This window comes from Chionomys nivalis, chromosome 21, assembly GCF_950005125.1.
Source record: "Chionomys nivalis chromosome 21, mChiNiv1.1, whole genome shotgun sequence".
In the NCBI taxonomy this organism is placed as follows: domain Eukaryota; kingdom Metazoa; phylum Chordata; class Mammalia; order Rodentia; family Cricetidae; genus Chionomys; species Chionomys nivalis.
Genome location: NC_080106.1, coordinates 7,768,514 through 7,792,281, shown reverse-complemented (window position 1 = coordinate 7,792,281; position 23,768 = coordinate 7,768,514). Strand labels below are relative to the sequence as shown.

Genomic DNA, 23,768 nt, shown 5'->3' with positions numbered 1-23,768 from the left:
TTCAGGAAAGCCTGGCTTGCAGCTCTGGAATAGACTCTCGGAGTCCTGCAGCCTGGGCAAGGTGAAGAGAGAGGCAGAGATGGAGGTTGATTCAATGCCTGTTGTTCCTGCCAGCTCCAAGTACTGTGGTTATCAGGGTGGCCCACAGTCTCTCTGACAACTGGACGACCTTTCCTAGGGGCCTGTGAGGCCAAAAGAATGCTGAGAGGTTGTTTATGTTTTTCTGTATCAACACTTGCACCGATGGTTCAGAACTGGTGGTGGTGGGTAAGATTGCTGGTGCTTGAACACAAGTCAGGCTTGTGGCACTACACTGTGTCTTGTGCTCTCTGCAAGACAGTGAAGCATCAAATGCCTTATTTTTACTCAAGGCTGTCCTTGATGGGCTGGAGAGCTGGATTAGTGATTAAGAGCTCTTGCTGCTGTTCAAAGATCCCAGGTCAGTTCCTGTCACCCATGTCAGATGGCTGACAACTGTTTATAACTCCAGTTCCAGGAGATCTGATGCCTCTGGTCTTTGAGGGCACCTGCACACATGTGTATATTCCCACGTGCACACACACGTGCACACACACATAATCAAAAGGAATAAAAATAGATGTTCTTAAAAGATTGTTCCAATGTCGCAGTGAAGCCGTTAGCACTCAACTTCATCACCATTCTGATTACCTGGACAGCGAGGGCATTCGTGTACTGAGATTGTTTCCAGGACAGCCCTCTGTAGGAAAGGAAGCTGTGAACTGAACTAGCTGCTTTCTCATGGACCACCACAATAGAAAGTCTGACCAACATGGATCTTCCTACAAAATGTACAAAGCCTGCCATTCCAAAGGAGTCTATTGTCAGTGATACAAACTGTCAAGTGAGATTGGATTTTTTAGGATGTATTTACTACTGTGAGCCCAACAACTTCTTCAAAGAGGAATCAGTACTAATGTTAACACACACATGCACGTGAAGATGCGAGGTTTTATTTATTTGGAGGTAGGGTTTCACGACATCATAGTTCGGAAGAGCCTGCTTGACCTTGTCTGGCATAATGCTTTTAGTATCATTATGTATCATGAGTAGCATCTATAGGTTGCGTATACTTTAGCGAGCAGGACTTCCTGAATGATAAATGGGAGTTTACATTTGCCTCAGAAATCCGCTTGCCAAGCAGAACAGATTAGTGGGCTTTGAAGAAGTCAGGTGCCAAGTTTCCAGTGGTGGCAGGCTCTGGCTTCAGTTAGACTTCAAGAACGAAAACAAGTGCTGAGTTTTAGGGTCACTGCAAAGGCGTGTATCCACAGCTGTGTGCAAAAGCTACTGCATTTCTCTCCCATTCTCAGCTGCATCTCCCTATGAGGCTGGCTGAAGTCAGGGCTTCATCCAGAGCCAGCCACTCTGCCAGGGTCTGAGTAGAATCTGTAGAATGCATCTGTAACCTGGAGGTTAGCAACCCTGTAAAGGGCAAAGCAATGTCACTTCTTATTAAGTCTTTGTTATTTGGAAATCACAGTTCTTTTTCATTAAAAAGTATTTTGTATGTTAATATGCATAAAGAAATACAATTTCAGTTGGGTGGTGGTAGTGCAATTATTTTAATTCCAACACTTCCAGCTGGAAGAGGCAGGCAGGCGGATCTCAGAGTTTGAACCTGGTCTGTAGAGCGAGTTCCAGGACAGCTGGGGCTAAACAGAGACTGTCTTGAAAAAAGGAAAAATAAGCCAGGTGGTGGTGGCACATGCCTGTAATCCCTGCACTCGGGAGGCAGAGGCAGGCGGATCTCTGAGATCGAGGCCAACCTGGGTCTACGAGAGCTAGTTCCAGGACAGGCTCCAAAACCACAGAGAAACCCTGAAAAACCAATAAATAAATAAACTTTCAGTAACTTATTATTTTTTTTTTAAAGAAATAACACAATCTTCAAACATACTCTGATAGGATAGCAAATGTGGTATGCAGGAGATCCTAAGCCCAGAAGTCCCAATTGCTGTCTCCCAGCACAGCAGCCTTTTCACTCTCCCACGGCAGCTGTACCTGGGACTGTTGTGTTTAGGACCTTACTGGCCACATACTTAAGCTGAACCTCCATCTCCTAGATACTTGAATTTTTCTCTCTTTTTTTTTCTTACGTATTTTGAGACAAGGTCTCATTTTGTAACTCTGGCTGTCCTGGAACTTGCCATGTGGGCCAGGCTGATCTCAAACTCACAGAGGTCCGCCTGCTTCTGCTGCTCAATTGTTATTGTTGTGATTAAAAGCTGAACCATCATATCTGCCCTGATATTTGGCTTTCTTAAGATAATTTTCGATGTAGAGGCGGGGCAATGAGAATAGGAAAATTCTGGGAAGAGGATTCAGTCTACAGTTGTGACCCAGACACAGCAAGCAAGATGTGACTGCCTTGCCAAAAAAGGCTCATGAGAGGCTTGAAGATTCATAATTAGGGGGCTGGAGAGATGGCTTAGTGGTTAAGAGCATTGCCTGCTCTTCCAAAGGTCCTGAGTTCAATTCCCAGCAACCACATGGTGGCTCACAACCATCTGTAATGAGATCTGATGCCCTCTTCTGGCCTGCAGGCAGACACACAGACAGAATATTGTATACATAATAAATAAATAAATATTTTAAAAAAAAGATTCATAATTAGAAGCTGTCAGTGATAATAACTTGGAATTAGCAAATGAAATTCTTGAAGATATCAGTCCTTTGATAAGTGTGGATGAAAATGTAGCAGAACTGGTTAGAATACTCAACCTCATCTCCAGTCGCTCCTGGAGGCCCTTGGTATTGTGGCATCAAAATGTTATGATTCACCTCCATCAAGCCCAGAAATGAATAATTCTCTCAATAATCAGTTATTGCCAGTAGGTGCCATCGCATTCTTGGTATTCACAAAAGAGCTTGAGAGCCATGGGTGTAACATTTAGGGTTGAAAATAATGATCTCGTAATCTCCCAAATCCTTCATGGAGGAATGATAGATCGACAAGGTCTTCATGTGGGAGATATAAGGAGTCAATGGACATGAGGTTGGAAACAATCCGAAGGAATGACAAGAGCTGCTGAAAAATATTAGTGAAGTGTCACCCTAACAATTCTGCCAAGTTATAGAGATATTACTCCTCAACAGGTATTTATCAAGTGTCATTTCAATTATAATCCACTCAGTGATAGCCTGATAGCCTGCAAAGAAGCAGAACTGAAGTTTTCTAAAAGAGAAATTCTATAGATTGTAAACAGAAAAGCCCCAAATTGGTGGCAGGCTAGCCATGTGAAAGAGGGCGGGGCGGAAGTGCTGGTCTGATCCCAAGCCAGTTCCTGGAAGAGAGGAGAAAGGCATTTGTTCTCAGAGACTGGGACAATTCAGGACCCTTTTGTGGAACTATAAGCACCAACAACAACAAAAGATGATGATGTACCTCACATCTAGGAATTAGGAGTTTGATTGTCATGAAATTCAGATCTATGAGGAAGTAGCAAATATGCCACCCTTCCAGCGAAAAACATTAGTGTTGATAGGAGCTCAAGGTGTGGGAAGAAGAAGCTTGAAAATAGTTTCATAGGGCTGAATCCTGCTAGATTTGGAACAATGGTGTCATTTACTTCACGGAAGCCAAGAAAAGATGAAAAGGATGGACAGGCATATAAATTTGTGTCCCAATCAGAGATGGAAGTAGATATTAAAACTGGAAAGTATTTGGAGTATGGAGAATATGAAGGAAACTTCTATAGAACTAAGATAGACTCTGTCCTTGAAGTTGTACAAACTGAATGTACTTGCATTTTAGATGTCAACCCACAAGCATTGAAAGTGTTGAGGACATCTGAGTTCATACCTTATGTGGTATTTATTGCTGCTCCAGAGCTACAGACCCTGTGTGCCATGCAGGGACACAGGATGCAGGAATCACCAGCAAGCTTTTGATGGGCTCTGATTTGAAGAAAAGAGTGAATGAACGCGCATGAATTCAGAGAGCATACAGCCACTACTTGGATGTGATCACCATAAATGACAATCTAGACAAAGCCTTTGAGAAACTACAAAGAATGGAGCCCCAGTGGGTCCTTATTAGCTGGGCGTACTGATAATTCAATAAGACTATCAGTTAAATAAAACTTTGAAGAATGAAAAGGTAATCTTCAGCTGTGCCTGTGTGTCCAGAAGGCTGCGTGGCACCATCACACATCTGGCCTGTTGTCCACTGCCTGGGAGGAAAACCTTGGGACAGAAACGAGTGGTTGAAGCTTGTTGCCCTGCTCGTGTTCCGGCTCGGGGCAGGTCTGTGGGAGGTATCATGGTGTGGGTCTGCCCATGGCCGGCTGTCTCTCTGGCTCCCATGGACTTGTTTGGTGAGGTGCTTGTGTATGGGGAAGTGTGAGAAGGTGACACATAGACCGAACAGTATTAACCTAAGAGAAATGGCCTGACGTCCAGGCCTATTTGTTCCTTCCTAGTTGTACCTTGAAGCATTTTTTAGAGGTTCTGCCTTAAAAACAGTGTTGCCTATGTTTCCTCAGGGGTCAGGCAGGACCCTTAGAAGAAGTAGTTCTTGCCTTTTCTCTTTTCCTCACAACCGACCATCACTTATAGTCTGATTGCCATTGTCTAACACAGTTTCACTCATTCATTCTGTGGTGTGTATGCATGCATGTGAATGTCAGAGATAAATACTGGGTATCTTCTGTCAGTCTGTCTTATTTTCTGAGCCAGTGTTTGTCACTGAACCTGGAGTATATTGTAGTGACATTTCATTTGTATTTTAATAAATAAAGATTGCTTGAAGATCAAAGAGTAAAGCAGCCCCACTGACCAGCCTTACAGACCAGGCAGTGGTGACACACACCTTTAATCCCAGTAGCCACATTAGTTTGCCATAGGAATCAGGCAGTAATGGTGCACGCCTTTAATCCCAGCACTAGAGAGGATTACAAGACAGGAGGAGACAGCTCTCACACACAGTCTCATTCTGAGATTCCTGGAGGCAGGATTGCTATTTCGGACTGAGGTAGAGGTAAGAGCCAGTGACTGGCTGCTTTGCTTTTCTGACCTTCAGGTTGAACCCCAATATCTGTCTCTGGGTTTTTATTAATCGTGCTACAGCTTATCACTTTGGTTAGACTGGTGGGCCAAGTAACCTGGAGATCTGCCTCTGCCTCTCCAGCCCCATGAGCCTTTCTGTGGGTTCTGAGGACCTAAGCAAGCGCTTTACCAGCTGAGCCATCTTTTCAGCCCCCCATCTCTCTCTTTTTTTTTAAAATTCCATCTCAGATATGTTTTTTGGGGGAAGAAGCAAGCTGAACCTTTCCACATACTGTAGTTAATAAAATGCATCTTGTTGCTGACCTCCTGGCATTTGAATTTTTATTTCTTTTGGTTAGCGCTCCTGTGTCTTGAAAGGATTGGGGTAATCTTTGATGCTTCAGCAGTTCCCATGTTCCTGGAGACTTGGCTGCCTGAGTACCAGTTTGCTATTTCTTTAAGTGGACAGGCAGTATCACCACTGTCCTGGTTTTTATTTATGTTTAACTTAATTTAGTTTTTGAGACAGTCACTATGTAACCTAGGCAACCTGGAATTTGCTGTGTACGTTCACCAGTTTGGCCTCGAACTCACAGTGATCCCCCTGCCTCTGCATCCTAAGAACTAGAATGGAAAGTGGGTATCACTATGCCTGTCTGTCCAGATTTTTATGGCACTGTGAACTTGGCATTCCAGCTCTCATGGACTCTGGAGTTTCTAGGGCAAAGCGGTACACTGGGAATACTGTGGGACTCAAGGGCCCAGAATGCATTCTTCCCTTTCCTGCAGTTGGTTCTGAGTGCCTTTCCCACACACACTGTGTGCCGTCTGCATCTGTTCTCTTGTACTAAGGGCTGCTCCTGGTCTTACGGCTTTTTGCCAACAGTCAAGCATTTATTTATTTTTTTATTTTTCTATAAAGTGAGATCAGACAAGGTGTAGATGTTTTCCACAGCCTCTTCCAGACACATCAAGAACATGCTAGGGTTTTCCCTGGTGGCATGTGCAGTAGGCTTGTTAGACTCGCTGCTGGACAGGCATCAGGTGACCGTTGTGTCATTCCAGTCCAGGGCTGTGTGTCTGACTGGCTGCTTTATCCTGCTTCCTGTAGAAATACCCCCGCCAAGCCAGATGTGGCCTGAGAGCTCCTGGAGAGGCTTGATGTGAGAAACAGCTCTGAGAAGTCTGTCCTTGAGGCTGACGGGAAAGAAGCCATTGGACTTCCTATATGATGTGGTTCATGCCTTGACCGGTGGGGAAGTGCAGTGAGCCTTTGTTCAGTCCTTGTCTTTGTGCTGCCTTCATTGTTTCTTCATGTCTCCAGAGCTGACACTCTGGTGTCCCCTTTTGAACCTTTACCCGTAGAGTGAGGCTTTATAGTCTAAGTAGTGTTGTTTGTCCCTTCACCCACCTGTGCTGGCGATCCAACCTGTGCCTCACCACTGAGCTTCCCCCACAATCCTCTGTTTACTTTTGTATTTGAGACAGTCTTTTTAAATAGTCACTAGCCAGGCCCGGGGTGGCGGTGGCGCACGCCTTTAATCCCAGCACTGTGGAGGCAGAGGCAGGTGGATCTCTGTGAGTTCAAGGCCAGCCTGATCTACAAGAGTTAGTTCCAGGACAGGCTCCAAAGATACAGAGAAACCCTGTCTTGAAAAACAAAAAAACAATAAAATTAGTTGCTTATTTTTTTTTTAACTTTTTTTTTTTTTTTTTTTTTGAGACAGAGTTTCTCTCTAGCTCTGGCTGTTCTGCAACTCACTATATATACCAGACTGGTCTTGAACTTGGAGATTCACTTGCCTCTGCCTCTCAAGTGCTAGTATTAAAGGTGTGTACCATCACTGCCCAGTGAGAGAGGCTTTTAGTCCAGTGGACTTTGAACTTACTCTAACATCTCAAATTCCTCAAAATAGCTTTTAAAAATTTCTGTATCAATACTTGTAGTTTTCTCTTATGGAGGCTGCACATACTTGAAAATTTAAAAATATGTTTATAGTTAAGTATTCAGTTACCATGCTTCATTGCTGGCTGTGACAGTCAGTTTGTCACTCATATATAGTTAAGTAGTTGGGTTTTTGTAGTTAACCATTCTGTAGTCCTGTGGAGACCAGGACATAGGCCCAAAGGCTTTGAAGACCTTAGTTCATATTTTTAATTTAATTTAATATGTGTGTGTGTTTGAGATATAACCTCACAATGTAGCCCTGGCTTGACTGAAACATGTCCTGTAGACCAAGGTGAACTGGAATTCATAGAAAGATCTGCCTACTTCTGCCTCCCAAGGGCTGGAATTACACTTGTGTGCCACCATGTCTGGCTTTAGTTTTTATGGAAATGTGATAATGTTAGTTTCTGTTGTGCTGACATGATCGTATGTAGTAAAGAAGCACAGCATGGCATTTCCACACAGTGCACTGTCTGCACTGGCCAGCTCAGGGTAGATGGGGTTCTCAGTGGCAATGTTGGTGTCGTATGGCATCTGTGTCTGACATGTGCACTGTGCCTTCCATTGGGCCCATCTCAGCCATATATACTGGATGCCAGCATGGACCAGGCTTTGTGCAGGCTGCTCAGATGCTCCACTGGGGCTCAGCTTTCAGCAGGGCATGGGAGGTAGATGCAGCAAAGCAGGTATTTGTAAGCCAGAAGAAAGTGCTCATCACAAGGCAGGGTGGGGGACTGGAAAGGTGGGTGCTAGTGTCCTTCAGGTATGATTGGTGTCACTGAGGAGCCTGTGAGAATGTGGGAAAGGGGTAAGGGGCCACTGGCTGGAAGGGCCTAGACCGGGCTGTTCCTTATGAGCTGGGGGAAGAGGCAGGGTGACAGAGTAGGTCCTGTGAATAAGCCAGGAAGAGCTCCCAACAGGAATGTGCTGGTGGAGCCGGGCGGTGGTGGCGCACGCCTTTAATCCCAGCACTTGGGAGGCAGAGGCAGGCGGATCTCTGTGAGTTCGAGACCAGCCTGGTCTACAAGAACTAGTTCCAGGACAGGCTCCAAAACCACAGAGAAACCCTATCTTCGAAAAACCAAAAAAAAAAAAAAAAAAAAAAAAAAAAAAGGAATGTGCTGGTGGATAGCCATCTGCTGAGGGAACAGAAGCTGTCCTCATGCCTTTGCAACGTGTTAAGGAAATCTTGTCTGTCTGATGTGGGGCCCTTGAACTGCTGTTAAGAGCTCTGGAGCAGAAGAAGATGGAGAACCCTGGGGAACTGCACGAGTCCAGGTGTTAGGCGATGAAAAACTGGAACCAGAGTCTGTAGGAGGGCATGGAAGAACCACCTAGGCATGAGACTTTGGCCCAAGCTGATGGGTACCTTTGGCCACTGCTGACAGTTGAGATGGTGGGAAGGACTGTGATCAGTGCCTAGAGCTCATGTCCAAGGAGATAAATGTCCAGCAGCTGTGCTGGCCTTTAGTGAGGTTAGGGCTGGGGAGTGCTGCAGTGCCAGCTGGGCGTGTGCAGCTTCTGGCCCAGTAGCAGGCCTGCAGGGCAGGGCCCACTGAGCAGAGAGGGCGCTGCCCTGGGCATCCTGGCAGGGAGTTGATAGGGAGCAGACTGGGATGGAAGAACAGTGGCTCGGGAATAGTCCTGCAGGAAGCCCAGGGAGGGTGGCGTGTGGCGTGTAGAGAGCCCTGTGGGAGAGAGAGAAGCCTCAGAGCTGGACCAGCCTGGTGGGAAGGAGAAGTGTGAAACTCAGAGGAGAGGCTCAGAAGCAGTGCCCGGAGAGGGAAGAGTGACTCCACTGAGTGCCCTAGGGCATTGGGCACCCTGGAGGGAGCCCTGGGAGTGGAGGAAGTGTGACTTGTAATCCAGGAGCGCTGAGGAGTTCAATCAAGGTTCAGGGAGGAGCGCTGAGGAGTGGGGTGGGGGGGGAGGGTGGGGATAGGGTTTATAAAGTAGTGGTCTGAGTGAGATGGATCGAAGAAGACCTTACTAGATTATTAGATCAGTGGATTGGGTCTCTGGGTTCAAGACCCAGCATTGGGGAAGAAATGTTCAGCTGCAAACCCTGTACTGCTGCACACCTCTTGTAGGCACAGGAGGACATACACATGTAGTTCTGTGGAAGGAATGGCTGTCCTATTACCCTCTGACCTCTCCACTGCTGCTCCACTGGTGCGTTGGGGGGCATGATTAAATCGTTCTTCTATGTTAACACATGGCTGGGCCACCCCTCATCTTCCTGCACCCCTGCTGAGTGCCTGGGTTGTGCCTTTGGTGGACTGCCTTTTTTCACGTGCACCCTGGGAGCTCCAGGACTCTAACTGGTAATTGCATTCCGAGTCTTTATTGAACATTAGTCTTAGTCCAGCTGTTTTATTACATTAGGACTGGATTCTCCCCAGGCCTTCTGAGAAACGGCAAAGTTAATTTGCCAAAATGGTAACTGCACGTACCGCTCTCTGTTCCAGTTTTCTTGGGCTTCTTGCCCTAGTTTTTTCTATTGAAACCTTCACTGCTAGCAGAATTTTAAATCTTTTTATCCTGGCAACAGAAGCATTTGGGTAAACAGCTAGGGGAGCAGTGGTGTCCTCATTTGGTGGAGGTCAGGGTTTGGGGTTTTATGGCCACTTCAGAGTGTTTTCTTAGACCACGTGCAGAGCTTTTCAAAAGTGAGAAGATGCTGGGGTTGGGCATTGGAAAGCCACTTTCATTGGCTCCTTAGGAGAGGCAGGCGCTGCTCATGGAATCTGTGGTAGAGCTGTCTGTGAGTAGCCTGCAGAGCCAGAATAGGCAGCTTTAGACCAGACGGTTATCTTTTTTTTTTTTTTTAATATTTATTTATTTACTATGTATACAGCATTTTTTCCATGTATGTCTGCACACCACAAGAGGGCACCAGACCCCATTACAGATGGTTGTGAGCCACCATATGGTTACTGGGAATTGAACTCAGGACCTTTGGAAGAACAGTCAGTGCTCTTAACCTCTGAGCCATCTCTACAGCCCCCTCCCAGAGGTTTCTGTACCTGTGTCTCTTTAGGTATGCTTCTAGGACTGTCCAATATTTTGACATTGTGACAGACATTGTCATCTATGAAGTTCATGCACAAAAGCCACACAATCAAGTAAACCTCCCCCAAACAAAACTTTGCTGTGTTAAGCAAATTAATGATTTTCTGTGGGGCAGCATTTATTGTTCTTCTGGGGTGGATGTGGCTTGTGGGCCATGGGTTGGAGAGACCTTGTAGTTGCATTTGATGTAGGTGAAACCGGAAAGGTGAGTTTGGTGACCATCTGCCCGGAGATACTGAGGCAGGGATTCTGGTGATTCTAGTATCTGCACAGCTTTGAGAATTCCAGATTTGCCTGTCTAAATTTTCCTGGAAAAAGGTCTGTAGTGCATTTCCAGCTCTTTGGATTTGCTAGACCCTGGACTGTTTTCAGTCTAGTGCTGAATTTGGCTGGGCGGCTTTAGGAAGGTGAAGATCGCTGCCTCTGCCCAGAGCTGATGCTTGTCAATTTGTGTATGGCGTGAGGGACATTATCTCTCAGCAGTCGCTGTTCTGTGCTTCCAGTTCGACCTAGGTCTGTCTTTCCTCATCTAGGGGACAGTACTTAGATTGAGGGTGAAGACAGCAGAATGGACCAGAGTTGGGATGGTGGATGGCGATGTCCCGGTATCACCCTGACCCTGTCACTGTGTGCATCTGCTGGGAGGAAGAGGAGAAATAGTGCGCGCCTTTCCTCCCACGTGTCTCAGGCCATTGAGCCTCTAAAGTCTGCGTGTCCTGTGCATTTCTATTTTGTCTCCTTTCTTTCTCCTCTCCTGCTCTTTCTGCTCCCAGAGCAATGCTTGGAGCCACTCCTTGCACAGTGCGTGGTATACCACTGCTCAGCTGTTCTGCTGCTGCTAAAAACACCACCTTGCCTTCTATTATGGTTCTTTTTTGAGTGAATCTTCACACAATATGTGTAAAAGTTGGAAGGAGGTCATTCCAAGGCCCTGGCAAGCTGTTTGGGGCTCAGTACCTTGTCAGCTTTGTGTGTTTCCAGTTACCCAGCAGGTGGAGCACCTGTCCATGTTTTAGCTTTTTCTTGGGACTGATTGATTCCTTATACTCAGTTTCATAGGTTTCCTGGCCTTTCCTATTACTGTGAAAAAAAGAATTAGCCTATGTTTAGCAAGTAATTTTTCCTAGTTTCAGTTTTCCTTTAAAGAACCCTTTTGAGTAAATAAAATGCAAACAAAATCGCGTGTTAGGGTGTGGTGACACATGCTTGTGTTTGTGTCTCTCACACGCCTCGCCGTGGCACGACCAGACTTGCGCCTTAGTTGTTGGCTTGTATTGCCCTTTCCTTAATTTTGTCTACTTTTTTGTTAAACAAAGGGATTGTGTCTTCTTTTTAGATTTATTTATTTATTATTTATTTATTTAGTATACAGTGTTCTGTCTGCATGTATACCTGCATACTAGAAGAGGGTACCAGATCTCATTAAAGATGGTTGTGAGCCACCATGTAGTTGCTGGGAATTGAACTCAGGTCCTCTGGAAGAGCAGCCAGTGCTCTTAACCTCTGAGCTATCTTTTCAGCCCCCCTGCTTTTGTTTTTTGAGACGGGGTTTCTCTGTGAAATAGTCCTGGCACTCACTGTGTAGACCAGGCTGGCCTCAAACTTAGAGATCTGCCTGCTTCCTGCCTCTGCCTCCCAAATGCTAAGAGTAAATATGTGTACTACCACTGCCTGACCAGTTTTGTCAGCTTTTAAAGTCTGCTTGAATTTCCTGCAGAAATTTCCCATTACTGTGGTGATGAGATGTGATATCTGTGGTAGAGGACAACACTTTTTTTGGGGGGGGGGTATCATCTATTTCATTTCTTGCAAGGTGAGACTCTGGCACCCTCTTTCTCAAAGTATTGGTGACAAAAACAGCTCATGCACTTCAAGGGTCTCTTCACCCCGCTGTAACTGTTAGACTTGGTGACTGTTAGCTATTTTGTGTTTGTTCAGAGTAGCTCCTTCAAGTAGGTCCATGTGCCCTGTAGATTGAGCCTAGAAGTGTTTGTGGTGTCTTCACTAGCAGTCTGATGATGGCCTCCATCAGATGGGAGCCCTGTGGTTTTCACAGTGTCTTACATGTGGTCTGGCAAGTCCAAGCCCACCTTGTGTGCTTCTTGCCTGAAATCTTCAAGGAGTCAGGTTTCCTCCTGTTGAGGACTGGACCTTCAGCGCCACAGTCAGGCTCCAGGGACACACACTGCTGCAGGGCCCTCTGCCACCTCTGCCCTTTGACTGGACAGAGCACAGTGTGCCACCATATACTGACATCCATGATTGCCCTTCCTGCTCAGATTAACCTAGACATAAACGGGACCACTCTCAGACCCCTGTGTCAGCTTCTCCACTCTCAGGAGTGTTCAGCAGTGTTGGGGGCTGTGACTAGTCAGTATTGCACAAGACAGCCCCAGCTACTTAGCTGGGACTCCCAGTGCCCCTCGCAACAGTTACTGAAGACTGTTATAATTGATTTTGTAGTTGTGTTCTCTCAACTGAAACAGTTGTTATGGGGGGCGGTGCAAGGATGCTTTCCCTTTCCCCGTCTCTCTCACAGTGCCCATACCCTCAGCTGACTGTCTGTGGTGATATTTTGTCTGCGCTTTAACAAATAAAGCTTGTCCGAAGATCAGCGTGCAGAGAGCTAGCCACACTAGTTAGCCATAGAGGCCAGACAGTGGTGGCACACACCCTTAATCCCAGAACTCAGGAGACAGAGGCAGAAGGATCTCTGTGAGTCCAAGGCCACCCCGGGCTATAGGGATTGATCCAGTCTAAAAGAGAAACAGAGCCAAGTGGTACTGGGCTCACACCTTTATTTTATTTTATTTTTTTAAATTTTTTTTTTGGTTTTTCAAGACAGGGTTTCTCTGTGGTTTTGGAGCCTGTCCTGGAACTAGCTCTTGTAGACCAGGCTGGTCTTGAACTCACAGAGATCCACCTGCCTCTGCCTCCCGAGTGCTGGGATTAAAGGTGTGCGCCACCACTGCCCGGCTGGCTCACACCTTTAATCTCAGCACTAGGGAGGTAGAGACAGGAAGTCTGGGTGGAGAGAGGAATATAAGGCAGGAGGAGACAGGAGCTTAGCATTTAGTCTGAGGACTTGTAGAGACAGGATACTCCATTCGATCGGAGGATTTCATAGAGGTAAGAATTAGTGACTAGTTGCTCTTCTTAAAAAAATATTTATTTATTTATTTATTTATTTATTTATTTATTTATTTATTATGTATACAATAGTCTTTCTGCGTGTATGCTTGCAGGCCAGAAGAGGACACCAGACCTCATTACAGATGGTTGTGAGCCACCATGTGGTTGCTGGGAATTGAACTCAGGACCTTTGGAAGAGCAGGCAATGCTCTTAACCACTGAGCCATCTCTCCAGCCCTAGTTGCTCTTTTCTTTTTAGCTTTCACCTCCTAATATCTGACTCCAGGTTTTTATTATTAAGACCAATTAGAATTTGTGCTACAGACTGTCTTTTCTACTGATTTTGGTTTTCTGAAGTTTTGTTTTTGTTTTGTCTTTTTTTGTAGATTCTTCGTCCGTCCGTCCGTCTGTCCGTCCATTCATCCATCCATCCATCCATCCATCCATCCATCCATCCATTTATTTATGGACTTTTTGAGACAGGGTTTTTCTGTGTGGCCCTGACTGTCCTAGAATTAGCTCTGTAGACCAGGCTGACCTCAAACTCAGAGATCTCCCTACCTCTTCTTCCCAGTGTTGGGCTTAAAGGTGTGTGCAACCACCACCTGGCTTTTCATATTCTTTACGAGTTTGTGTGTGGGGTGCTGTTCCTAGACAGTGTATGTGGATCAGAGTCTTCTGCCTTTACACTTGATAGTGATTTTTGTTTAGATATAAAATTCTTGGCTCACATTTCTTTCTGATAGTATCATTTTATTGTATTGTATGTGTATGAGTGTTTTGTCTGTATGTATGCCTGTCTGTAATGTGCATGCAGTACCATGAGAGGCCAGAAGTGGGCATCAGATCCCCTAGAATTGAAGTGAAGGATGGTTGTGAGTTGCTCTATGGGTACTGGAGCTGGACCTGGGCTTCTCTGGAAGAGCAGTACCTTTAACTGCTCAGCCCTCTCTCCAGTTCCTCCTTTAGTATCTCAAATATTTTGACCCATTTTCTTTTTCCTGGTTTAATTGAATTCTCTTTGTGTTGTAAGCCACTTAGTCTTTTGCTTGGATGTATAAGGGAAAGTTCCCTCTAGGTGTCTGGCATACCCTTTCAATAAGCAACCCCTAGCCCCACTTGCACTTTCAGGAGCCCCACCTCCTTCTTTCTCTGTCCTGGCTTTGGAACCCAGGGCCTTGTGCTTGTTATTGCTTACCTGCACCCCAGCCCTAGGAGGCTCTTGGGTCCCGGTTCTGAGACCCACTCCATTGCCCTGACTTTCTCCTTTTGTTTCCCAGATCACTCGTTGGGCCTTCCTCACCTTTCTTCTGTAGTGTGGGCTTGAACATTCCCTTTAATCTTTTCTACTCTCTTGGTGTTCCTATTGTTTTCCCGTTGCTTTTGTTATGATTCTACCTGTTGTATTTGTTTGCTTTTGAGTTCTGTCTGTCTTGGTCTCTCTAACTATTTATTTGCAACTGTTTATTTAGATCTGGATTGATGGACCTGGTCTCACTTTCATGTTGGAGCCTAAGGTTTCTAGTGGCTTAATCAAAACATCACAGCAGTTGGAAAAAAGTCACAGATGGATCTGCTAGGGGAGGTTCTTGGGGGGCGGGGTGTCTGGAGGGCTATACAGCTATGACACTGGTTGGTTCTCTAGGCTGTGATAATCACTGAGGAAGCTGAGGCATGATGGTAGTGATTGACAGAGTGCTCCTGTAGGCAGCTGGGGCCCATGGAGATGCTAGGCTTGATGTGAGGGCTCCAAACCTGCTCCAAACCCTCCGTCCGTCCCTCCGTCCCTCCCTCTTTTTTTCTTTCATTTTAAAGGAGAAAAGCAGCTAGTTATTTATCTGAGCATTTCTGAGTGCTCAGAAAACAAGTAGAGCCCTGTAGTGAAGCACCTGCAGACTTCTAAGATTCCTTGTCCACACAGGGCTAGTGATCTATTCCACACCATGACTGTTAATCTTCCCTTGTGGTTCTTGCAGGTGACAGAAAGCCCAAACCCTGTGACCTCTGGATTCTCGCTTACTGGTGTGCCCCTTTTTTCGCATTCTGGATGATGTCAGAACAGGACCTGGCGGATGTGGTTCAGATTGCAGTGGAAGACCTGAGTCCTGACCACCCAGGTAGAGCTGTGAGACAGCAGATAAACTGCTGCTCTCGTGTCGCCTCAGGATCAAAAGCCTCTCTGCTGGTCCTTGTTCCCGCAGTAGAGCAGACTCACAGTGGTGCCGGCTCTGTGTAAAAACTCAGTGGATGTAAGCAGTGCTGCACGAGTGCGTGTGTCTGGGTACACGCGTGCGCGTACACACACAACACCTTCTTACTTTTGTAGCTGGCCCCCAGGTTTGTTTCCAGCAGTACAGCTACTCATGCCCAGCATGAGTACCGTCGTGTACTTGTTACCTGTTCCATGATGCCTTCTGCTGCTGCTGTCATGTGTGGGACCTGTGGCTCTTACTTCACCTCACCTCCTGTGTGTAGCTCACTGCTGCAGTGGGCCCTGCAGACTTACACTGGAGGGCTGGTAACCACGGTTCTTCAGTGACTGGCATTCTCCTCACAGGCTTGCGCTAGTTTATTGACCACCCAGATGCTGTGTGATGTGCTTAGCACTGCTTCTCTGTGGACTCTGCTAGGGAAGATCTTGCACATGTATCTGGGCAAATATTTTTTGCAGGGCCAGTTCCCAGAGTAGAGCTGCTGTGTGCATGTAACATTTTGGTAAGACACTATTTTCCAGAAAAGTCCTGGTACCTAATCCCTATACTGACTGCTTGAAAACAGACGCCCTGACTTTTTCTAATGATCGTAAATGCATAACCCTTGGAAACTTTAGCCGAGTGTCTATTTTAAGGAGACTCTACAGAAGTGATAATCTGAATTTAAGACTTCTGGGGAGCATCATCTGTGAGAAACCTTTGCCTGTACTGTTTTAGAATAGCAGACGCATTGCTCATGTACACATGTGATATATGCACACGTGTGCATGTGCGCTTTCTCACACAGATCTGTAGATGGCAGAACCTTGTTCTCTCCGAGGTGAGTGAGGGCACAGAGGCTGGAGAAGTGCACATGCAGGCAGTGTCACCTGTTGTAGGCAAGGACATGGGAGAAAACTGAACTAGTGAATGAAAACATTCATGGCATAAAGGTCAGTAACAAATGCTGACTACAGAATTCCACAATTATGAACTAGTAGATCTATGAAGGTGACCTGTGTCAGGCCAGAGTACATGAGTTCTTTTCTCATGTTAGACGGCTTATGACCACCTGAAACTCCAACTCCAATGACTCTGATACCCTTTTCTGGCTTTTGAGGGCACCCCCACGCATGTGGCATACATTCACATAGATGTATGTACATAAATAGAAATAAATCTTAAAATGACTGCTAGCTGGGCGGGGTGGCGCACGCCTTTAATCCCAGCACTTGGGAGGAGGACAGAGGCAGGCGGAGCTCTAGGAATTGGAGGCCAGCCTGGTCTACAAAGGACAGCCAGGATACACAGAGAAACCCTGTCTTGAAAAGCAAAAATAAATGTGTGTGTGTGTGTGTGTGTGTATTGAGAGAGAGACAGAGAGATGGAAAGAGATGATTGCTCCTGTGTAGAGAAAAGGACTAGATGGCTGAGGTCAACAGAAGTGCAGTTTGCAGAGATAAGGTCACGGAGGGTGCTGCTGCTCTTTGACCTTGTTTTGTACTTTGTTTTAGATGAGATTAGAAAGTTGGGATGGTACTGCAGAGCCTGGAATTGGGGTTACCTTGCTCATCTGAAAGCAGCAGGAGCTGCTGGTGGGCAGCCCTTGAGCAGCTGCAGCTTCCACCTAACTCAGCGTGTTTGCTGTGTTAGTTTGGGGACATATATGACATGCAGAGAGAGTTGTGATTGTCAGCCCCATGTTGGGAGTGGGCCTAGGACCAAAGGCTAGGTGAGGGTGCTTTTGACCGCAGACACACTAAATAAATGTCACGAATGGAGTTTAGTGTGGTTTTGCCTCTGGCGAGTATTGACTGGGTGCTCTGATGTTTTTGTGGGGTGAGGGAGGCCCTTTTTCTTCCTGGCTGAGAATTTTAACAAAGTGATTAAGGTGCCAGCTCTGTGCTTGGCTGTAGTTGTAAAGAACCCTGAAGATCTTGCCGTGTTCATGCCAGTTGCTGTTTCTATGGTTGCATTTCAGTTGTTTTGGAGAATCATGTTGTGACAGATGATGATGAACCTGCTTTGAAGCGCCAGCGACTTGAGATCAATTGCCAGGATCCCTCTATAAAGGTACCGTGTGGTCCTGTGTGCAGTGTCAAGTTTGTTTGTTTGTTTGTTTGTTTCTTTCTTTCTTCCCTCCCTCCCTCCCTCCCTCCCTCCCTCCCTCCCTCCCTTCCTTTCTTTTTTGTTGTTCTGAGACAGGATTTCTCAGTGCAACTGTCCTGGAACTTGCTTTGTAGACCAGGCTGACCTTGAAACACAGAGATCTGCCTGCCTCTGTGTAGCTTTGGAGTCTGTCCTGGAATTCACTCTGTAGACTAGGCTGGCCTCGAACTCACAGAGATCCGTCTGCCTCTGCCTCCCAAGTGCTGGGATTAAAGGCGTGCACCACCACTGCCCAGCCTGTGTCGATTTTCTACCATCAATTTAGGCTTAGAACAGCAGAAGTGACCCTCTTACAGCCCTGGAGTGGCGGGGCCATACCTTCTAGAATCCCAGGGGAGGCTCTTCCTGCCTCTTCTGTGCTGTGACCTCCAGGTAGCCCAGTCTTGTCACTAAAGTCTATGTCTGAGGCCTACCCTCACCTAGGCCTGGATGATCTTAATTATTGAAATGCATCTATGAAGACCCTCTTCCTAGATGATGCCACAGTAAGTGGCACAGAGACGCCCCTGAAATGCTGCATAAAGCACAGGCCAGTGCTGGGCGATGGTGGCGCACACCTTTAATCTCAGCACTTGGGAGGCAGAGGCAGGCGGATCTCTGTGAGTTTGAGGCCAGCCTGGTCTACAGAGTGGATTCCAGGACATACTCCAAAGCTACACAGAGAAACCCTGTCTTGAAAAACAAAAACAAGTGCAGGCCGGGTTTTCCTGGCAGGAAACATTAATTGGGAGGACAAATGAGATGTCTTCCTGTGTGTGCACATAGGTGTGTACATTGCCTCAGATGGGAGGGAAGCTGAGGGTCGCTATGGCCCCAGGTCCTCTCAGTCAGTGAGTGAATTGCTTCTGGATTTGCTTACTTGTGAGTCAGTGTCTGCAGAACCGGAGGTAAGTATTAGCACAGGAGAAGTCTGCAGGAGCAACTCAGATGACTCCAGTCCTCTCCCCATGCTTCCTTTCTGTCAGGGGCATCTGCTTGAGGTGCTCAGTTCACTCTGGTAACGAGGAAAAGCGGTGCCAGCTGCAGTAGGGACTAAAAAGTCTACACAGACCAGGGCTGGTGACGCACAGTCTAAATCCTGGCATCCAGGAGGCAGAAGCAGGTAGTCTCTGACTTCCAGAACCGTCTTGGTTTACAAAGTGAGTTCTAGGACATCTAGGGCTACATAGAGAGACCCTGGCTCCAAGAAAGGAAGAAAGAAAGAAAAAAGCAAACAGTAAACAGTCTGTTCAGTGAAAAACAACTTCAGACCAGTTTGTCAGAAGGCCAGCACCAGATTTCAAAGTGAAGTGTGACTGTCACTGTGTCACAGGACACATCTGTGAACAGAAACAGGCCTCGCAGAAGGGAGGGAGCTGCCTGGGTTCTGGTGACAGCACACTTTGTGTGCGTGCTGTCGCATGTAGCCGTGAGTTGGCAGGGGACAGAAGACATTCACATGCCGCATTAGCAGCTGTAACTCAGCAGACAAGTCTGAGCTGCTGTGGTCATTTTCACTTGCGGAGCCATGCTAGGGAAAATATTATTTCCTCTCTTTCATTATGGATTTGCTTGAGACATTAGTTAGCCTGTAACCGTGATTTTTCTCCAAACTCTAGGCAGAACATTTCTCTTTCAGTTAAAGTAATGGTTTAACTATTAAAAGAACTTGGAAGGCAAATAGTTGATGTTCTTCAATTATAAAAAATAGTGGTCCATGGTTTTATCTCAAGAATTGGCCACCACTTGGTGCTCGTGATGTATCCCTCTCCCTGCGCTGTTGACATCGCCTCCATTGACGACCAGGGCACTTGGAGCCGAGTCCATGCTTGCTTCCTCCTACACACAGCCTCGGTGCTTGCTTCTGTGGAGCGGTTAGCAGGGGAGGGTCAAGTTCCTCTTTGACCTTTTCCTTGCTAGTTGTGCTGTGCTGTGATGAGCGGGGGTAGATGTGAGGGCTTTGGGTATGTAGGGCATTCCTGTAGCTGCTCCCGACTGCTGTGCATAGCAGGGTGTAAAGGATGCTCAGAGCTCTTAAGAGCCAAGGTTGGCGGGTCCGAGTGTCCTGGACCCATGCATTCATGATTTGCTGCGCTAGGCTTTGGTGATATGCTATTTGCCGCTGTAACTGTTGTGGTTTTGATTGTATTCTGCAATTCCCTTTCAAGTTAGGGGAGAGACCGGCCCCCACTAGCTTGGAGTAAGTGCAGAGTCTGTTCTGACTGCCTGTGCCCTGAGGTCCAGGGTCAGCCTAAGCTGCAGCCTCTGCTCTCTAAGGCTTGTTCCTTCCTTCTGATGTGTCTCTAAGGCTACATTTCTCCTCCAGTCGAATCCTTATTCTGTTTCCTTCAGATGTTGCTGGCCTTATTCCTGCATTTCCTCTCGCTAAGCAGCATCCTGAATGCAGTAGAACTCCTGTGTCATGCGTGTGGTGGCTTCTGACAGGACTGGCAGTTGAAGGAGCAAAGCCTTTCCCCCTGGTCTGCATGTTCCTGACTGAGTTTAAACATGGCTGGCTACTGATTTCAGCGTGGTAGTTGGAGGCTGCTCCTTTTGTGGGCCACTAGGTGGCATGCTTGCTATTTAGAAGGTCCTTGAAGGAGGGGGGGCTCATTGCCAGGCTTCTGTGGGATATACCTGTGAATGGCAAGCCATTTTTTTTTCTGTGTATGTGTGTGTATTTTGATACAATGTGAGTGCAGGGCCCATGTTTTCCAGGTGTTGTTTGGATGTTAGGTACAATCTGTCATCATAAGAAAGATTTTGTAGTTTTAATGTGTGACTCTACGAGTGAACGCAGTGATAAGCTTATTACTCTATGGTCTTAGTGTAGGTGAGATTGCAAAAGGGTCTTGTTTGGTACAGAGGGCTGGGCTTCTCACTGAATCCCTAGGCACTGCCCAGGCCTAGACTGGGTGGAGTTAGGAGCCAGTTGTTTAGGGTCCATGGACTTGCCCCTCCCAGGGTAAAACACCCTCTCTGAAGCTTTTCTGTTTTCACTTCCAGTCTTTCCTGTACTCTATTAACCAGACGATATGTTTGCGGTTGGATAGCATTGAGGCCAAGCTGCAAGCTCTTGAGGCTACTTGCAAATCTCTGGAAGAAAAGCTAGACCTGGTCACCAACAAACAGCACAGTCCCATCCAGGTCCCCATGGTGGCTGGTTCCCCACTTGGCGCCACCCAGACCTGCAACAAAGTGCGATGGTAAGTACTGAAGAGCCAAGGCTCCACAGGCCACCCTGGGAAAAGTGCTCCTGTGCCAACCCAGGCGCCGCTGTTACTGATCTCCCCTGGCCCCGAATATCTGCCCTGGTGGTTCCATGGTGCTGGTTTCACTTAGACCAAAACCAAACACAGGCTCTGTGCTGGAACGACCTGAGTTGCTCCAGCATTCTTCTTGGCTTAAGCAGACGAACTCTTCTTTCTTTGCACCTGGCCGTGAATTTGGCCCATGTATGTTGCTTCTTTTCTTTTCCTACCTCTGGCTGGTCATTGCCTATATTTTCTTCAGGGCTGGTATTTATAAATTTCACTTGATCATAGCAAACTTTCTGCTAGTTCTGAGACTTACATTGTGCCTAATTTTTAACTAGAAGGTTTGTAGCCTCCTCCTAGAGAGCTTTGTATGGTTTGTATTCTACTGGCTTGGATGTTTCATGCTTGGCTTAGTAGGATGGAAAGGTGCCTCAGAAGGTGTCCTTCCAATCCCTGGGTCCACAGGCGTGTGGCATGAGATCACTCCGGGCAGCACACCACTCAGAGCTCCTGCTGTGTGCATTCTTTCCTACAGCATATAGGAGGAAATCCGCTTGTGATAGTGGGACGTGTCGTCTTTGTGCTCCAAGCTCCACAGCCTCTTGCCTATTGGGTCTGCGAAGAACAGAACAGTGGGGTGGCAGTGAGAGCCACAGCAAGCTAAGAGGGACACCAGTGACTTTGCTGCAGTGTGGGTGGTTGCTGGGTGCCGCCTTGCTGGGTACTGGTATCTAGAGCAGCAGTAGGTGCCTTGTGGATTTGGAAGGGAGTATGTGGGAAGGGGGAGTAAGGGTTACTTTGGATGGTTTTGGGGTGCTCAGGAGTACCAGCGCCTCCTCGTCCTCTTTCTGAGATGGCTCCTAATGAGGCCCGCGGGGCAGAGCCACTCATTGCTGGCTCTCCAGAACACGCCAGCTTCACTCTCACCTGCTCTGTTGGGAGGAAACTGCGTGTCTAGCTTCTCTGAGGAGGCAGAGTTGCTCTTGAGACTGAAGTGGACTGCACAGCTCACCTTGTGTCTTCCTACAGACACTTGCCAGTGTCTGTGCAGGTTCTCTGTTAAGCTTGCAAAATGACTGATTGCCTCTTAAGGCAGTTGTTTTTGAAATACCCCTTTGTCCCAAACATACTGTTCAGAAATACAGCTGTAAGAGTTGACAGAGTGGGTGGCGGCAGCGATGGATGGGAGACAAGCCTCAAGTAGCGCCTCTGGGCTGAGGCTGTGGTTGTAGACATCACCAGTGGGCAGTGGAGTGTTGAGAATAGCGAATTCTTTGTGCCATTTCCAGTGATGCAAAGTGTAGGTCTTTCTAGACTGACACAGTAGTTGAATTCTTAGAAAGTTCAAGCTGCATATAAACCGCAAGGATGTCTTTTGTCTGAATTCCACATGGGATGACACGGTCTTCATGGGAATGCTCAGGACTGGAGCATTTGTGGGAGGTGTTAGATGAGATTGTTTCTGGCACTGAAGGACACCTTAGCCTGTCTGTCCACATTTAGACTCTGGTAGCCACATCTGTCACACTGACTCCCGAGCTTCTGGGCCTGCACCACACAGCACCGATGTCTTCAGCAGGAGATTAAAAAGGCAGTGGTCCTCTTCCCTCAGAAGGTACTGCCTGTTTTGGCCATAACACCTCAGTCCTTATCAATTCTGGAACAGGCTGTCTTCAGGAACTGGAGAACATCTTTTTCTCTGTTCTAGTTCTGCTAGGTTATGGGAGGACCTGGAGTAGGAGAGGGTGGTTTTTTGTGGCCTTGCCTCAAGGGCACAAGCTTTGGAATTCCATGTGTTTGGAAGCACTGGTGTCAGGCTCACCTGGTTAGATATTCCCAGGTCCTACACATTTCTAAGTCCCAGTTTCCTCATTAGAAAGATGGAGATCTGGGCCACTTTTCTACTTTGGTGTGGTGGTGACAGGGGCCATGTTCTCTAGAAGGCTGTTAACAGGAAGCTTGAGAGCTGCCTGGAGGCTGAGAGCTGAATCCCAGGATTTCAGTGAAGGGTGGATGACTTCATTGATGGACAGACACAGAGAAGAAAGGAGAATTATTCACACAGAACCTGGGCCGCGGGGCATAGCCTGGTTTCTAGAAACAGCTAAAAGGCAGTTTTGTACTGGATGATAAAGTATTGTGCTCTGTTTATCTGGGCCTTGGACACGTAAGAGAAGTACATAAGCTGAATGGTCTTATGTCGGATGATATACTCTTACCTTAACACCTGACTGTGGCTGTAACTCACAGGACCAACATGGTGCCGGCCTCAGTCTTCCAGCTCTAAGGAGGCCTCCAGAGAGCACATAGGACACTGTCTTCCATTTGGAGAGGCTACAGAGGTCTAGATCTAGCAGGAGGTGGTCCCCAAGGCCTTCTCTCTGCTTTGGAAATCTATGCCCCCTGCTGGTCATTGGCACCTGGCTAGACAGTCTGAGGCTCTTGTGAACTCCAAGGAGTAGTGCTCATCTAATTGTGCTCCTTGGCAGACAGAAGGCTGTGGAACACTCCAGCCTCAGCTGGCATTGGGTCCAGATTTTCAGACTCTGCACCTGAGTGAGTAAATTCAAGAAAAAAAAATAAATAAAAGAAGGCTTGTTTTCTTTGATGCCAAAGCTTAATCATGATAAAAATGTTTGTGAGGTTACAGGGATGGGGTTTCATCCAGCAGTGGCATTTGGCTTCCAGAATTGGAAATGGACTTTGCTTCTGTTGCGCCTGGCTTGTGTCTCTCCTGCAGGTATGTCATTTGACTTTGAATAGCTGTTCTTGGAGGGATGGCAACGAGGTATTTTAATGCTGAAGATGTTTGGAGAAGCAGTAGGTGTTGAAGCATCTCCATTGTTGTGGAAGCCTGTGATTTTATAAGCCATCCTTTAAAGCTAGGCTTGAAGTATTCCAATAAAGCCAGTAACGTGTTCCCTGACCAGAAGGTCTCGGGCTGGTACAGGCGTCTTTATACAGATGGTGAACAAGTCACCTTCCTGCTCTTCTCTGCAGCTAGACACAGAC

General features: G+C 46.9%; 1 protein-coding gene and 1 pseudogene across 8 annotated transcripts in view; both read left to right on the top strand.

Moving 5' to 3' along the window:
• The window catches only part of Banp (BTG3 associated nuclear protein), a 78,527-nt gene that overhangs the window by 8,468 nt on the left and 46,291 nt on the right, over positions 1–23,768 (top strand). For 7 of the 8 annotated variants that reach the window (XM_057753595.1, XM_057753592.1, XM_057753591.1 and 4 more), the window contains exons 2-4: positions 15,136–15,276; positions 17,333–17,424; positions 20,506–20,705. In XM_057753595.1, the coding sequence (XP_057609578.1) occupies positions 15,207–15,276; positions 17,333–17,424; positions 20,506–20,705 (362 nt within the window). In that variant the 5' untranslated portion in view covers positions 15,136–15,206. Of the gene's footprint in view, positions 1–15,135; positions 15,277–17,332; positions 17,425–20,505; positions 20,706–23,768 lie in introns of those variants that run through there. The other variant, XM_057753596.1, reaches the window with a different exon arrangement.
• Positions 2,899–4,073, top strand: LOC130863929 (protein PALS2-like; annotated as a pseudogene).